This window comes from Tupaia chinensis, unplaced genomic scaffold (assembly GCF_000334495.1).
Source record: "Tupaia chinensis unplaced genomic scaffold, TupChi_1.0 Scaffold000180_1, whole genome shotgun sequence".
NCBI classification, from domain to species: Eukaryota; Metazoa; Chordata; class Mammalia; order Scandentia; family Tupaiidae; genus Tupaia; species Tupaia belangeri.
Genome location: NW_006159655.1, coordinates 938,919 through 951,745, shown reverse-complemented (window position 1 = coordinate 951,745; position 12,827 = coordinate 938,919). Strand labels below are relative to the sequence as shown.

General features: G+C 36.9%; 1 protein-coding gene across 1 annotated transcript in view; it reads right to left on the bottom strand.

The window, feature by feature from the left end:
* NDC80 (NDC80 kinetochore complex component) overlaps positions 1 to 12,827 on the bottom strand; it is a 64,506-nt gene that overhangs the window by 42,305 nt on the left and 9,374 nt on the right. The window contains exons 7-10 of the mRNA XM_006146483.3: positions 7,281 to 7,370; positions 3,118 to 3,211; positions 1,311 to 1,417; positions 253 to 397 (exon numbers count right to left, since the gene is read on the bottom strand). Of these exons, the coding sequence (XP_006146545.1) occupies positions 253 to 397; positions 1,311 to 1,417; positions 3,118 to 3,211; positions 7,281 to 7,370 (436 nt within the window). The remainder of the gene's footprint in view (positions 1 to 252; positions 398 to 1,310; positions 1,418 to 3,117; positions 3,212 to 7,280; positions 7,371 to 12,827) is intronic.

The window sequence follows — 12,827 nt, the reverse complement described above, 5'->3', positions numbered from 1 at the left end:
GAATGCCACTAGCCACTGGCAGCTGGAAGAGTCATGGAACACATTCTCTCCCAGATTTCTTATGCACCTGTCAAATCTTGGGCTTACAGTCTTAAACTTGTTGAGTTTGTGGTAATTTGTTATAGCAGGCTCAGTAAATCAATACAGAAGGCATTGAAAACTTGCTATCGATATTCACCACTGTAGCAAAAAAAATATGGATACATATCCCACACTGCCTGAATGACATCTTTTAACATGAGCTGTGCTTACCTACTCTACCAATTTCTTCATTGAGACTATTCAATTTCTGGTCAAGAATGGCTGAATGAGACTCCAAATTGCTCATGTATGCCTGATATTTTTGAACATCTGCTTGTAAAGAAGCTTTCAGTTTTCTCAATGACTCTAGACGATTCTTTAAGAGAAAAGAATAGTAAATTTGTTATTTTCATCAATAATCACTCCATACTTTGTTTAAAAAAGTAAAGCAATATCACTTAAATTTATCTTAGAGATAAGTAGATTAGAGTTTTCCTTTCACTTACAGAGGAAGTAAAAATAACTAAAAAGAGAGCTATACTATCATTATCTAATTAAAAAGACAGACTTATATTTAAAATTTGGTATTTATAGAACAGTTTGAATGCTGCATTAGTACCAAATAACTTGGGGCTAGCACGTGGGGTGGTAGTTAAGGTGCTAGAGTCCTACATGGCAGACTATGGTTCGAGTTCTGGACCTGGCGGTTTGCTTTCGCACTCCCCACCCTCCTCTGTTGCTCACTGGTGAGCATGTGTGCCCTATAGCAAATTCAGTAGTAATAATAATAATAAATAAAATTAAGTAAATGCTTCTTGAAAAATTAAAACAATTAATATACAACTTAAAGTTAAGATATCTGGACAGTATCATTTAGCTTTAGAAAACTTTTAGAATTTAATATGCTATATAAATTCATTTATTACCATTTCTTTTTCACTAAGCATAAAACTAAGGGCTGCTTATGAATAGGGCTCTCTGGAGGTGTACATTGACACATAAGTACCTTGGTCAAAGACACTTTTGGTCTTATGTAAATAGGTAAGAATCTTTCATCATCTTCTTAGGCCCATTAGTCCGAGACTGATAGATCACAAGGGAAAACAAGGCTCCACAGATACCAAATGTGTTTTCATTGGGAGTTCTGTCCTATGCCAGAAAATTTAACTCTCAAGAAGTTTAATTTGTTAATCCACGAAAATAATTTTTTTTGGTAAAGACAGATTGTATTTTCTAAGGTAACCCAAGAATATGAATGAGGTTTTAGGCATATAAACATGTTTACTAACCGGTTCTTTTTCTCTTTCTTGTTCCAATCTTGCAATCTGTTCATTCAACTCTTTGTTTTTTGCTGCTAATGACTCCAGCTTGGAAGCATCTACATTAAATAAATCCTCTGGAGAAAAAAAACCCAAAAACTTTTGTAAGATTTCAAATCTGCTGAAAATAAGTTTGCCAGGTTTTTTAACTATTGTTTGTACTCTCATTACCTTCTGGTCTCTGCTCAAACATTTTAAGTGATGTACAACCTACCTTGTTAAAAGTACAATGCCCTTCCCTTTACTCCATCCCTCTTTGTATCTGCCTTATCCTGGTTGATTTTTCTCCATGATTCTTATCCCCATTTGACTTACTGTTGCCTATTTCATTATTATCTCTATTAGAATGTAAGCTCATAAAGACAAATTTTTATCTTATTCATTACTGTATTCTCAGTGCCTCAATGGTAGCTAACACACAGTAGGTACACAGTAAGTATTTTAATGAATAAATGCCATTTATATGCTTACTTAATTATATATAGAAAAATTAAACAGCTCATTAAATGCTTTCTGTGTTAGATTACTACAAATTTTCCTCTGTTAAAACAAAACATCATTTACCTTGTTTCCATTCCCATGTGGACAAGTTGAAATTGTCCTGGTTATTCTTTAGGTAGGTACTTTCCCAGGGGAACATAAGGGAATGCTTTCACCTTTTGTACTAATAGCGGCTAGGTGATAATCTCCTGTATTCATTGATTCCACTGTCTTTGAAGTCATGGCTTTATACATGCTAGATTTATCTATTTTTACCTCCCACTGGTTTTTTTTTTTTTTTTTTTTTTTGTCTTTTTTTGAGGTTTTTGTCATAGGGCATGTGTGCTTGCCAGGGAAATAGTGAGAGGGAAAATGAGAAATGACCCCCCAGCGGAGATGGTCAGGCTGCAATACCTTCTCCTTTATTCTCCTCCTGGGGTTTTGGACATGCACACACATGTGCCTAGCATGATTTTCTAATTTCCAGGTCTGGGACTCAAATTGTGATCAGTCAATGTGGAGTCCAGGGCTGTAACCACTATACCACCTGCTGGTTCCTGACTCTGGTATTTTACATGCAAGGCTTTCCAATAGAAAGAACAACAATGTAAAATGTTGGAACATGTTAGACTTAGCCAGTAAACCGAATGTCTCTAAGTTACAGGTAAGTAAAAAAATAAGGAATTTCTTTATTTGGAAATATAATGGCCTGTAACCTTATGACACAAGTTTCGAAAGAGACTTTAGGTGTTCTTTTTGACTAATTGGTATTTTAATTTCTCAAACACTAAAGCAATAGCATCATAGGAATATTATCCCCCAAGAGGAATAGCATTTGCTGATTATCTTCTGTGCTCTTAATAGTGTGGCTGGTGGTTTATTATGCTACCATCTAATCTCACAAAACTTTGTTTGACAGGCCGAGTAGTTTGTTAAGGTCACACAGCCAGGAGAGTTATGTCTCAAGTCTGACTCTAATACCAGAATTCTTTCTGTTTAACTGTGAGGGGACTTTGAAAAGTTTGAGGAAAAATGGAATTATAATAAGAGTTTATTTTAATGTAAAAAATGTTTGAAATCTATGTATAGTTCTTCCATAATATGCATTTTCTATATAGTTTTTAAAGACCCTGCATATAACTTCTTACTACCAAAATCATAAAGATAAAAATTAGCAAGCACCAAGAGGATCTGAAGTAAGTAGCTCAAATAAATATTGGCTATGGTAAAATAAGCTACCAGTCCATGAGCAGTTAAAGGAAGGAAAAACAAGCGCAGTAGGTAAGAAAACACTTACTCAGCTTTGACTGCAACTCTGCATTCATCTCTTCAAAGCTGTCGGCACCAGACATGAAACTTTCATAGCATTTTATGGTGTAATCCAAAAACAACTGATTGAGTTAAGCAGATTTTTAAAAACAAAGTCATGATTATTTCAGTTTTCTGAGTGGAAATTTCAATTACAAAACAAAAAAAAAGGTCAGGGAGTAGTCACATATAAACCAGAGACACAAACCTTGGGTGTATCACGAATTATACTGGACAAAATTATTTAATATTTTTTTTCTTTTTTAAGATTTTTGCCAGTCTCGACTTTCAGGCTTTGGATTTTGTATATGAGAAGAAATATGACAATCCTAGTTAATTAGACAATAGACCCGAAGCCCTTACATCGATATATTTTTTGTTTTTTTGGGGAGAGGTTTTCGCTATAGGGCGCGTGCGCTCGCCAGACAGACAGAGACAGAAAGCGAGAAATCACCCCCCAGGGGGGATGGGCACGCCACAACCCCTTTTCCTCCATCCTCCTCCCGGGATCTTGGGCACGCACATACACGTGACCAGTGTGAGTTTTAAGACACCGGGTCCAGGACTCGAACCGCAGTCGACTATATGGGAGTCCAGCGACATAGCCATTACGCTAACTGCTGGTCCCAGATGCATTTTGTTTTAAAAACAGGCCTTGCTTTTCAGCTTCATCTGCAGTTCTATGTGAAGACTGATAAATCAGTTTTTGTTTTATAAATAAAACGAAATTTGGATATCTTGAGTTTATGGTTTTGTGATTTAGCTGGGTAAACTATCTTCATAGCAGATAAGTTATTTATAACAATTTTCAAAACTTATATTCTAAGAAAAAAAAAAGATTTTTGCCAGAGAGCACATTAACTCTCCAGAGAAAGACAAAAAGACAAAGAGAGGGAGAAAGAATCCTTTATGAGGACTGGTCATGCTTCAATTCCTTTTCTTCCACATCTCCATCCTGTTGTGATTTTGGGCACGCACAGACTCATGCATGGTGTGTTTCTCAAGCTGCTGGCTGAGGGACTTGAACCTTGGCGTTGGCTATATGAAATCTGAATGGCGTAACCACTAGACCAAGAAGTTGGCTCAGTCTTCTACTTCTAAATATGAATAATGATGATGAAAATAATTTAAAAAATTCGGATAAAGGTTATATTTGAAAATATTAAATAAACCAGACCTTTGGAATTTTGAGAAGGCCAAACAAAGAAGCTTATTAAAAAATGTAATTCAATGTAAAATGCATAAACTTAATCATATTTAGGTATAATGCACCTTAAAAAAATTTAGGTGAATTGCCGATCATCTAAGTTCAATTAAACTGACAACCAGTTGTGAAAACCAGAATGTAATTAATAAAGCCCATACCTACATTGCAACTTCAGGCTAAAAAATTGGCACAGTAAGTATAGATCTACATAGAATAGTACAATTCTTAATATTTATCCAAGAGAAAGTAACACTATATTTTGTAGTCAGGAGGTGTTTTGGTTACTGAGAACATAATTATAAAAGGCAAGGTGGCTGATTAGAATTTTCCAGCTTAGATGAAGTAAATATCCCTCAAGACAAACCAATTCCCTTTGTACTAATTCTTTGCTCACTAAGCAACCTTCCTATTATTTGTTTGATAAGGAAGGAGTTCCATGAATAGGTAGTATGAGTATTCTTGCACCAAGAGAGGTAAATTAATTCTGATAGTAAGTTAATACATTTTCATTTTACTTCACATCAGTCTCTTGTGAATTTGGTAAGAGCAAATCAATTTCCTAAAACTTGTTCATTTTTAATCTTTATTTTTTTGAAGAATTTTTATTTATTTCTTTTTTCTTTTTGTTGGAGAGGTTTTTGCTATAGGGCACGTGCGCTTGCCAGAGAGAGACATAGAGACAGAAAGCGAGAAATCACCCCCCAGAGGGGATGGTCACGCCGCAATCCCTTCTCCTCCATTCTCCTCTCAGGATCTTGGCCGTGCACGCACACACGCCTGGCGTGAGTTTTAAGCCACCGGGTCCGGGACTTGAACCGCGGTCGACCACGTGGGAGTCCAGCGAAATAGCCATTACACTAACTGCTGGTTCCCAAGAATTTTTATTTTTTTATTTAACTTTATTTATTTATTTTAATTTGACCAGAGAGGGAGGGAGGGAGAGAGAGAGAGAGAGAGAGAGAGAGAGAGAGAAAGCAAGCTGCCAGGTCTGGGACTTGAATCATGGTCAGCCATGTGGGAGTTCAGTGTCCTTAACCACCAAACCACCTGCTGGTCCTGGCCAATTTTAATCTTATGGATTAAAAAAAATTGAGTTTGTAGGCTCATAAAATTGAGGGTCAAAACCTGCTGAAGCTAGATATTCCAATAATCCTTGTTAATTAAAGAGTACTTAATAGTTTCCAAAGTGCTTCTTTCTAAATTGTCATTTGAATAATATAATAAAAAATCAACAATATTTAACTTGTAGTTAATGTCAAGAACTTTAACATTTAGTAAGTATTTTTATAAATGCATTTGGGTGAAAATTGAAGTGCAATTAAATGTAGTCCAGTATACATATTGCAAAGTGGGAGAATTCTCTCACAAGTAGGATAATGGCTTTCTAGGAGCCTCTGCAGCTAGATTATTATTGAAGCAGTAATAAAGGCATGTTTTTATACTTTAGGGGAGTAGGGGAGGCAATGGTACCATATCAGTTAGTTGATATATCTTTTAAGTATTTCTCAGGCGGCAATAAAATATGAGAACATAATTTCTACTTTCCCTTTTTGGAAAAGGCTCCAAAAAATTGAAGGTTAGAATTAGAGAAAAGAGGTGCCGGCAGGTGGCGTGGTCATTGAGGTGCTGGACTCCCACATGGTCGATTGTGGTTAGAGGCCCAGACCTGGCTGCTTGCTTTTTCACTCTCCTTCTCTAATCAAATTGAATAATAATAATGATGATAATAATAGTAATAAATGAAATTAAATGAATAATAATAATAAAGAATTAGAGGAAAGAATAGTTATTTTCCCACAAGGGCCTATGTGGCAATTAGTTGTTTATGTGTGCTATAGCACGTTATTGTATAATCTCACTACTTTAAATTTGCCTCAGAGCTGGTGTTTGCTTCATTTGGATATATACATCTGTATAATTTAAGAAATAGGGCGGGGATAGTTATATAGTTTAGTTTCCAGTATAGTATATGATGTGAGAACTAATTCCAACCATCTATGTACTTTTATCTCAACCATTTCAGAAGTGGTAACTGAATTAAATGGCAATTATGCTTAACTAAAATGACAAAATCAAAATAAACAAATAGGCAAAAAACCAAATGCATTCTTTTAAGACTCAATCTCTTGGGGCTGATCGATGGCGTGGTGATTAGGGGTGCTGGACTACCACATGGCTGACCGCGATTTGAGTTCCAGATCTGGTGGCTTGCTTTCTCTCTCTCTGTCCCTCTCTGGTAAAATTAAAACAAATCAATAAAGTTTAATTAAAAAAAAAGATTCAATCTATTTATGCTTTGTATTGATGAAGAATTACATAATGTTGCCAGTATTAATTAAAATAATGTTGCCAGTATTAATAAACTTATTTTATAAGATACAGATGGAAAAGAATCATCATATCCATAACATGCAATAGTATGTTATGATTTAATTTCAAACCTCTTGCATTAATTACTTAGCTAACATTTTCAAATTTCTCTGCCTATTTAATTTTTGAAAATTATAATGTGACTCCGACAGTAGATCGATTGAGGCTAAATTTTTTATTTTTTTGAGATGATTTTTTTTTTGCTATAGGACATGTGTGCTTGCCAGAAAGACAGAGAGACATAAAGTGAGAAATAACCCCCCCCACCTCAGAGGGAATGGCCATGCCGCAATCCCTTCTCCTCCACTCTCCTCTTGGGATCTTAGGCATGTGTGCACATGTGCCCGGTGTTTTTAAGTCACTGGGTCCAGGACTTGAACTGCAGTCAATTACATGAGAGTCCAGCGACATAGTCAATATGCCAACTGCTGGTCCCACCATTGACTAATGTTTTTTAAAATTAGCTCTTGAAGTTTTTCAGGAAGCAAACAGACACACTTTACAAAAGCATATATTAACTCCAACAGTGACACAGTGAATAATATCAATTTATAGCTTATGATAATATATATCACCTTATTATGCATAATTCCATCTTCAGTTTCTTCTCCCCAGGGTTGTCCATCATCAAAGAAAGGCGAACTTTCTTTCATGGCTGTATGTATCTAATCAATGCACAAGCAATATATTAAGTCAATGTGAAAAGCATATAAGCAATCTTCAAAAAGTTCATGGAAAATGTGTATAATGAAAAGACTATGTATGGATTTCAAAATGTTTGCACCAAAATGAACTTGTACTTTAATTCCTTTCCTTTCTCTTTCTTCCTGCTTCCAGAGGGCATATGCCGTATCAAAGAAAAAAAAAAGTACCCTCTCAGTGGGGTGTCATCACGCCATAATCATATTTTCTCCATCCTGTCAATAAGCACATGTGCCTGGCATGTTCTTTTTTTCTTTTTCTTTTTTTTGGGAGAGGTTTTTGCTATAGGGCACGTGTGCTTGACAGACAGACAGAGAGAAATCATCCCCCAGGGGGGATGACCACGCCGCAATCCCTTCCCCTCCATTCTCCTCAGGATCTTGGGCACACACGCACATGCACCTGGTGTGATTTAAGCCACCAGGTCTGGGACTCAAACCATGGTCGGCTACATGGGAGTTCAGTGTCATAGCCATTACGCTAACTGCTGGTTCCCCTGGCATATTTTTCCAGGCCATGTGGAATCTAGGTACCTAGGCACTGTGCTTAACTGCTTTGCCATGGTGCAATCCTCTACTTGTGTTTTTTCTGAACTTCTGAAGTCCCTTCAAAGCTCCCATGACTTGTCCAATTTGTTGATTAGTGTCAATTTTAGAAGCACAGATTGTATGACTAAATGTCTTTGGAAAGGTTATTGCATTGAGTATTAAAACGATCCTTTTAATTTTTTAGTAACTAATCCCTTCAGGATTTAAAAAGGATGGACTCCATATTTAGTCTGGTCTATAGAGAAAAATATTGTGACTTTCATGCTACTAAGCCATTGAGAACTCATGTACACATTTTTTTTTTTGGAGAGGTTTTCACTATAGGGCGCGTGCGCTCGCCAGACAGACAGAGAGAGACATAGAGACAGAAAGTGAGAAATCACCCCCCCCAGGGAGGATGGTCACGCTGCAATCCCTTCTCCTCCATTCTCCTCTCGGGATCTTGGGCACGCACACACACGCACCCGGCGTGAGTTTTAAGCCACCGGGTCTGGGACGCGAACCGCGGTCGACTACGTGGGAGTCCAGCGACATAGTCATTATGCTAACTGCTGGTTCCCTAATATACACATTTTAATAAACCTTTAAGAATTCAAAACAGAACTGCCATATAAAAGGTGGTGAATAATAATTATTTCTGTTTTTAAGTTTCTTGCCTAGGGCACGTGTGCTTGCCAGAGTGAAAGAGAAAGTGAGAGGCAAAGTGAGAAATCACCTGCCCCAGGGAGAACAGCCATGCCACAATCCCTTCTTCTCCATTCTCTTTTAGAATTCTGGGGGCACATGCACGCACTCACACACAAATACACATGCATCTGGTGTGAGTTTCAAGCTACTGGATTTGGAACTTGAATTATGATCAGCAATGTGTGAGTCCAGCGCCTTAGCCACTATGCCTCCTGCGGTCGCAATTATTTCTCTTTTATGGGTTCAATTTTGATGCTTGAATGTTATCAACTGACTCCTTCAGTCTGTACAAATATGAACTTTATATCGAATTTTACAATATAAAATCTTCAGAAATACTATAGTTATTTAAACTTGGAAGTGGTAAAATAATAAATTATAGCAAACCATTCAGATATTTTGAATTGACAAGTTAAAAGAAAAGTGTATAAGGTTTTTAAGGTACAGAAATTCTTTGAATCACTTGTTTTTTATAACTTAGTTAAAAAATTTAAATTTTAAATTTAAAAAACATTGCAGGTACCAGCACGTGGCATGGTGGGTAAGGTGCTGGACTTACATGTAGCTAGCTGACCATGGATTGAGTCCAGAACCTGGTAGCTTGCTTTCTCACTTTACCTCTCTGTCTCTCTGCTGCCCTATAGGGAACTTAAAAATAACAACAATGATAATAAACAAATAAATAATTAAAAGACCTTTCAAACATAAAGAAAATTTAAATAAAATCACTAAATATATATAAAATTTAGTACAATACACATCTAGTATAATAAACAACAAAGCTTCTATGAGAAAGACTTTTTTTATTATTTAGCTTTATTTATTTATTTAAAATTGACTAGAGAAGAACATAGTGTGTGTGTGTGTGTGTGTGTGTGTGTGTGTGTGAGAGAGAGAGAGAGAGAGAGAGAGAGAGAGAAAGCAAGCAACCAGGTCCAGTACTTGAACCATGGTCAGTCATGTGGGAGTCCAGTGTCCTTAACCACCACAACACCTGCCAGCCCCTATGAAAAAGTCTTATTAGGAATACATAGAAGAGTAGTTTCTGTAGAAAACAAAATTTCTTATACTGGGTCTCACACATAGGACTTCTGAGGGGGACACTGTCTGTAGACCAGACTTGCTTGCTGTACTGCTCTTTCCTATTCTGAAGGTACTCAGAAGACCTTCAGTATATCTAGTGGGCTTTCTCTATTAGGTCATTCTCTATCTTCCTTTTCTTTTCTTTTTTAAAAAAAAATTAATTAATTAATTAATTAATTTGCCTTTTTCACATGAGTTTTACCAGAGAAAGAAAATGAGAGAGAGAGGGAGAGTAAGAAAGCAAGCAATCAGGTCTGGGACTTGAACCACGGTCAGCCATGTGGCAATTTCAGCACCTTAACTACCATGCCATCTGCTGGCCACCCCTTGATTTTCTTTGACAGGCCTCAAGTAACATTCATATTTAATGAAGTCTGAAAGACATGTAGGACAGAACTCAAGATGAAGAACAGAATTTCTACCTTGTCACCAGGGTAAAGACAGTTTCTATTGCCTTGTGTCAAACATCCTTGTGAAAACTTCTACTACTCTGTAATATTCAAGGTCATAAGGTAGGAATAGGAAAAAAACACAGAGCTATGTCTAAGACCATACTGATGATAGTGGGGAAAAAGATGGGTTATTCAATAAATAGTACTGATATGTGAGTCATTAAAAAAATAAGGCTTCCTCCTTTTTATACTACAAACAGTTGCAGATGGATGAAGATTTAGGGCCCAGCAGATGGCATAATAGTTAAGCTGATGGATTCCCATGTGGTCAACTGCAGTTCAAGTTCCAGACCTGGTGCCAGGTGCATGTGTATGTGAGCCCCAAACTCCTGAGAAGAGAATACAGGAGAAGGAATTGTGGCGTGGTCTTCCCCTCCCCCGGGGAGAGGGTGGTGATTTTTCCCTTTTACTCTTTCTCTGTCTCTTTGGCCAGTGCATGTATCCCATAGCAAAAATCTCTAAAAAATAAAAAAAACCAAAAAACAAAAACACAATACAAAAAATCATGGAAGTACTATGAAAAAAGTTGGAAGAATAAAAAAACTGTATCAGGGAATGAAGGGGGTCTTCTTAAGTGTGGCTAAATTTCTAGGCTTATGTTAAATGAGAAAGATAATTAGAACAAAAACGTTGTGGTCTCTCAGGGGTTGTTATATTGCTATAGTGATCAGTTTTACCATATCAAAGTAAGATAGGAAAGAAGGGACTTCATCTTAAAAAATGGGAAGAGGCAGCTCAAAGGTCTGTCTCTCTTAATGAGAAAGATAATTAGAACAAAAACCTTGTGGTCTCTCAGGGGTTGTTATATTGCTATAGTGATCAGTTTTACCATATCAAACAAAGTAAGATAGGAAAGAAGGGACTTCATCTTAAAAAAATGGGAAGAGGCAGCTCAAAGGTCTCTCTTCCTTGGCTTCCAGCAAAACCCAACAGGAGATACTGTATAGTTCCTGTATCCCCATGAAAATGCCCTCGCCCAGTCATGTATAAATATTATGAGCTGGTAAGGCAAAGAATGATGAAATGTTCTAGTGACAGCAGAGAAATCTTATGGCAAGAGCAGAGAGCTAGGTTTTACCTAATGTTACCCAGTGAGTATCACTGGGAAGACACAAATTGAATGCCTGTTATAAACTCCAATAAAATTGGAGTACTGGATTTCCACTATTCTATTGACAACTGGTGCTAAATGTACCAGCATGGCACTTGGGTCAAAATCTATCCACCTGATGCCTGCCTACATTTAGTTAAGGATTTGCTGATGACTAAGAGAAAGTCAGAGGATAGACAGTATTAGTTTTATGGATGTTAGCACTAGAAGGACAAGAAACTCAGAAGCTGAAGAAGGAAAGTCTCCATCAAACTTGATAAAAATTCACATTTCTAAATAGCCAAATATAGTACATAAAATTGAAAGGAGAAAGAGGGGAAAAAACATCTGCCCTACACAGACAGAGGCTAACTTCTCTAACTTGACCACTTTTGATCTACAAAATGGCACTCTTACAAGTCTGTATGAAAAAAGAAAAACAGCAAAAGACAGAAGGAAGCAGCTATTATAATAAATGTGAAATATACTCAGCTTTAAAAACAAAAAATGCAGGGGACCAGCAGATGGTGAAATGGTTTCATCATTGGGCTCCCATGGAGTTGACCATGGTTTAAGTTCTGGATCTGAGTGGCTTAGAATTCATGCTGGGTTCATGTGCGTGTGTACCCAAGATCCCAAAAGGAGAAGAAATTGTTTGTGGCTATACTCCTCCCCCCCCGGGAGGGGTGATTTATGTCTCTGTCTCTCTAGTGAGTGCACATACCCTATAGCAAAAATCTCTCTCTTAAAGAAAAAAACAAACAAAAAACCCCCCAAAAAGTGCAAATAAGAAAAAATCAACTTTCTTGGTTTTGTTTGTCTTGTTAACTAGTAAAAGCATTGGTAAATTTAACATATACAGGTTCAAATTAATAGCAAAAGCAAAAAACTGAAATATCAAAAAGATAAAAAAAATGCATGTAAAGTGTATTAAAAAAGAAACACAAATGAGAAGGGTCCAAGGTCCAAGGTGTCATAATGATTACAGCTAGACTTACACATGGCCAATGCTATTTGGGTCCGAGACCCAGAGACTTGAAAATAACACTGGGCATGTGTATGTGCATGACTAAAATCCCAGGAAAAGAATTGAGGAAAAGGGACTGTGGTGTGGTCATCTCCCTCGGGGGTTGATTTCTCATTTTCCCTTTCACTGTCTCTCTCTGGCCAGCACATGCACTCTGTGGCAAAAAAAGGGAAACTGTTTAAAACATAAATTGTTTTAATAATATAGATAATAAAATAAGCTATTTTTTATTTCCAAAACTGGTGAAATATTTTAAGTTTATTTATTTCTTACATGATTGAGAGAGAGAGAGAGTACATCCCCAATAGGGTCTTGATTTAGTGAGCCTCCCCTAGATTCAGTTAGTCTGGACCATGGGCATGAATGTGCCTGCTGTACTCAGGAAAATCTCTGGACGCAAATCTGGCATTAACCCATTTGGGTCAGCTTTGGAGAAGTACTATTTTACTGCTGCACTATGGTCCAGCCCCCAAAACTGGAAACAATTTAAAAATAATATCTATGGTATAAGAAAATGGGTATGCTTCTACACT